General features: G+C 41.1%; 1 protein-coding gene across 1 annotated transcript; it reads right to left on the bottom strand.

The window, feature by feature from the left end:
• Window positions 1–2,831: 2,831 nt before the first annotated feature.
• LOC103697366 (putative protein phosphatase 2C 24) lies at window positions 2,832–4,818 on the bottom strand. The gene is made up of 4 exons (XM_008779209.5): window positions 4,148–4,818; window positions 3,717–4,049; window positions 3,500–3,605; window positions 2,832–3,410 (listed from the first exon to the last, which is right to left on the bottom strand). The coding sequence occupies exons 1-4, from the start codon at window positions 4,682–4,684 to the stop codon at window positions 3,082–3,084; spliced, it is 1,305 nt and encodes a 434-aa protein (XP_008777431.3). The 5' UTR covers window positions 4,685–4,818; the 3' UTR covers window positions 2,832–3,081.

Here is a 4,818-nt window from a genome sequence, read left to right as displayed (position 1 = left end):
CGGCCATCTGGTGAATGTGCCAAGGAGGCGTTATGGATGGCATGGGGATTTGCTAGAACTTTTTCAAATACTTCCTCTAGCATGTGGAGTCTTAGGCCCTGTTTGGAGGAGCTGTTGGCAGTAGAGCTGTCTGAAGTAGAGCTGTTATAAAAAGCTGTTTGCTGTTTGGTAACTATATTCGTAAAGTGCTGTGGTACTTTGTTTTGTGTTTGGTAAACAAACTGAGAAAGTACTTTTATATGACAAAATTACCATAAAGGACATTGCATAGTATTATACAACACAACATAATAAAACATAACATAAATTAATATATAAATATACGATATAGTATAATATTATGTTAATATAGCATAATAGTAATATAATTATTAGAGTAAATTAATATTTGGTAATATAACATAATATTAAATTATTTAACATAACATATTAATGTATTATGATATAATGTAATATATATTATATTTATAGTATAATACAATAATAAAAGTATAAAATATTATAATTATTAGTATAAATTAATTTCTCATAATATAACATAATATTAAATTATTTAAAATAACATATTAATGTATTATAATGTAATGTAATATAATACAATATTTATAGTATACTACAATAATAAAGGTATAAAATATTATAATTAATATTATAAATTAATTTTCCATAATATAACATAATATTAAATTATTTAAAATAACATATTAATGTATTATAATGTAATGTAATATAATACAATATTTATAGTATAATACAATAATAAAGGTATAAAATATTATAATTATTAGTATAAATTAATTTTTCATAATATAACATAATATTAAATTATTTAACATAACATATTAATGTATTATGATATAATATAATATGATATTATATTTATAGTATAATACAAAAATAAAGGTATAAAATATTATAATTATTAGTATAAATTAATTTTTCATAATATAACATAATATTAAATTATTTAACATAACATATTAATGTATTATGATAAAATATAATATGATATTATATTTATAGTATAATACAAAAATAAAGGTATAAAATATTATAATTATTAGTATAAAATAATTTTTCATAATAATTTTTCATAAAATAATTTTTCGCGGTCCAGGGGCTCTTCTTCGTGGTCCACGCTCGAGGAGGACCTCAGCGTTGGCCGCGAGGTTGATAATAATAAAAAAAACAATAGATTGATTTTGGAAGGTATGGAAAAAGGATTAAAATTTTTTTCTTCTAAAATGTGGTTCAAGAGATGCATACAAAAATTGAAAAGAAAAATACCTTTTTTTATGGAAGGGAGTCTGAAGGCTTGGGTTCTTGGCTCCAGCAGATTTTTCGGTTTATATAGGGATAAACTATGTAATTATGTTATTTTAATATGGGCATTTTTGTCAAAAATACAGCTTTCCGAAAAAGCTGAAACAGCTTCCTCCCAAAAGCTCCAAATTGGAGCTTCCTCCCAAAAGCTGTTTTTAGCTTTCCGCAAAAGCTGAAACAGCTTTTTGAAAAATTTACCAAACACAGTTTTTCAGCTAAAAGTACTTTTGGAGGGCCAGAAAGTGCTTTCTGGCCCTCCAAAAGCTCCCCCAAACAGGGCCTTATAAATCTGTTCTCATATGGTTCAAACATTTCCCTATGTTTCTTTGGTTACCAGCTTGAGACCTTTGCTCTTGTTGTGTTCCCATTAGCTCTTCCAGCTGACTTAGCTGCCTCTTACTTTATCTTGTTCAGTTAGATATCTAAATGGATGGTATTTTATGGACCTACAAGATAAGGCATCACATTTTTTTCAGGTTCATTAAAATGGATGTGTCCAAGGAGCCAACATTGATTGTGAGTTTCCACGTCACACGTGCGTTCTCAACCACATCTTATGCTTTAGTCTCGAATCGTATCAATTAGCATCCAGAAATTGAATTTGTCGCATAGCATCAAAATTATTCCATGTTAAGTGGCCGGAAAGATATTTGATAGTTTCATCTACACAGTAGCAAGATATGCTTTGAACTACCAAGAATTCTTCGGTCATCCTAACTTTTACTCAATTCTTCCCTATATTATCTTCAATAAACAAATTAATGCAACAAATGTTAATTATTCATATATGCTCATACATTGTCGTTTATTTAAAAAATATTGTTGACAACTAATTCAAGAAAAAGTTTGTGGAATACAAGTCAAAGCATAGATTTTTAACAGTTACCGCTCATTCTGCTTCGCACTTGAAATAATTGTTTTCAAATAAATGGTACGCACGCAAGGACTGTAATAATCTTAATTTTTTGTGATTTTAATAAAATCTATTTTGATACTGATTTTGCAATAGCATAACACTATTTCTAGTAGAAACATTTAGAAATGTCAGATAATTTTTTCCCAGGATCTGAGTAATGCCAGGATGATTGTCCCTGAAATTAAACAAGGCAGGTGATACGTTACTAAATGATCGATTCATATTTACCAAACACATTTAAAAAACACTTAACAAATTTACCAAACACCTGATACATATTTTTTTTAATGTCTATACATATTTGTTCATATGACCAACCCATCTCACACGTAGATCAAGTAGAGAAATTGTCCGGAAAGCCTTGGTGTTTGTTTTGCCAAAGAAAAAAAAATCAGCCATTTTTTACAAAATCGATGATGAAGTAATTTTTTTATACAAAACTCACTATATTTTAATGAATATTAGTTATTTCAATTTTGTCATTTTTCAAACAAATTTATAAACTTTACATCTAGACAAATTGCTCACTTGTTGAACCTGTGACCGGGTTCCTTTCTATGCCAAAATAATTTTTTTTTAAAAAAAAGCATTACTCGAAGAAATTGGATTTCACTTCATTATCCAACACTCCATAACACAGGGCGCTACCTATTCTTCTCCTCCACCTCCGAAATCTCTCTGCATTCATCATCTTTCTTTTCGTTTCGCTTTCCCTCTCCCCATCGATTCGTCAACTTTCAAACGAATCCAGTGGAGACAATATTAACATCTAAAACAGCTAAAAAAAAAAACGCAAAATCTAAAATATTCGTATTCTTCGCCCCCCAACCGAAGAATACCGTCTAGTACGAGCTCCTCCTGAGATCAATCACGACGACGCTGATATTATCCGCGCTCTGCCTCGCCAGCGCCAGCCTCGTCAGCAGCATCGCCGCGTCGGAGCACGCCTTATCCTTGAAACGTCTTCTCTCCTCCTCCTCCTCCTCCTCCTCCGCCGCCGCCGCCGGTGCGCCGCTCCGCAGGCACATCCGGGCGATGTCGCACGCTGTCTCGTTGGTGACCACGTCCCACAGCCCGTCGCTCGCCAGGATCAGGCACTCGTCCCCCTCCTCCCTCTCGGTCACGCTCACCTCCGGTTCCGATACCACGTACGGCTTCAGGTAGCTATCTCCTGTATACGGTATACCATGCACCAAAGGATATCAAATCAGCAAGCAAAGTGATGGAAAGTACATCGCGGAGGACTAGCTAGGGACTGACCGATGGCTCGGGACATGGCGAGCACCCCGAGAACCCTCGCCCCTTCCCAATAGATCACCCGCCCGCCCGCCGCCTGGATCCGCTCCAGCTCGTCCGGCCGATCCGGCTGCGGACAAAACCGTCAATCCACAGCACAACTCGATGCCAGATCCGGATCGTCAGATCCGTTCCGGATGGCTCAAAAGGTTCAGGAGAAACGAGATGCTGCTGCGATTACCTTGTGGTCGGAGGAGAGGGGGATGGGGACGCCGTTGCGGCAGAGGACGGCGCGTGAGTCGCCGCAGTTGGCGACGACGATGCGGGCGGGGCCCACGACGGCCACGACGGCGGTTGACCCCACGTGGTCGCACCTCGGGGTCTGCAGCTCGCACCGGCAGCTGGCCGGATCCCGCGGGCCGCTGCCGCACCACGCCACCGCCTCCGCGTCCATCCGCGCGAAGCTCCGCTCCATCACCTCCCTCCACTCCTCTGCCGGCGGAGGACCCGATCTCATGCTCCCTGCTTCCTCCGCTATTATCTCGTGCATCCGATCTTTGCACGACACCGCCACCTAGAAACGGCAAGAAACGGAAACGTCAGAGAGAGAGAGAGAGAGAGAGAGAGAGAGAGAGAGAGAGGGAGGGAGGGGGGGAGAGAGAGGTATCTTACGTGCGAGCATCCGTGGCCATCGTAGACACCGAAGAAATGGTGTCTACCGTAAGGCTCACGGCATCGCCGGAGGAAATCAGGGCGCATGGATGCGGCGTCCTCCATTTCTCTCCTCCGGCCGCGAACGGAGGTCATCCCATACCTCGGGCACAGATCGGATGGCCCCGTTCCGGCGGCAACGTACCTCAGGCCCAGATCGGACGGCCCCGATCCCACCGCTCTCGCCTGCGGAGCCTCCGGTCCAGAGCTCGCGTCCGCGTCCGAACTCAACGTGTTCTCGGTTCCGTGACGGCGGTCCACTGGCTCCTCCGCGGCGTCCTCGGCGGGATCCTTCCGCGAAGCCTTCGGCCAGGCGAAGCAGTGCAGCCTCCGCCTCTTGCGGCTCAGCTCCTCGTCCGCCGGCGCCACCTCCTCCGAGCTGGCGATGAACCTGAAACGCCGGATCTCCATCCTTCGCCGCCTCGCGGCGCGGGACCTCGGCTCGCAGGCGGCGTCGGCGGCTGCCATCGCCTCCGACTCACAGCAAATCTCCGCCATCACAGATCTCCGAGATCCTATAAACCCTAACAACAAACAAATTCAGATATTTTCCCTTCTCACGTCTTGGCCTTCTAATCTTCGTGAAAAGAGAGCTAAAAGGAGGGCGAGAGAGGCGCCTTCGCGGGCCGGCC

This window comes from Phoenix dactylifera, chromosome 14 (assembly GCF_051530095.1).
Source record: "Phoenix dactylifera cultivar Ajwa chromosome 14, Ajwa_hap1_PhDact_Kaust_v1.1, whole genome shotgun sequence".
Classification (NCBI taxonomy): domain Eukaryota; kingdom Viridiplantae; phylum Streptophyta; class Magnoliopsida; order Arecales; family Arecaceae; genus Phoenix; species Phoenix dactylifera.
The sequence above is the reverse complement of the archived record's forward strand: the minus strand, read 5'-3'. Positions and strand labels throughout refer to the sequence as shown.

Coding starts and splice junctions, on each gene's coding strand:
- LOC103697366 (XM_008779209.5), bottom strand. CDS start 4,684: ATGGCGGAGATTTGCTGTGAGTCGGAGGCGATGGCAGCCGCCGACGCC. Junction 3,606..3,716: donor CCCTCTCCTCCGACCACAAG/GTAATCGCAGCA, acceptor TTTTGTCCGCAG/CCGGATCGGCCGGACGAGCT. Junction 3,411..3,499: donor CGCCATGTCCCGAGCCATCG/GTCAGTCCCTAG, acceptor TACCGTATACAG/GAGATAGCTACCTGAAGCCG.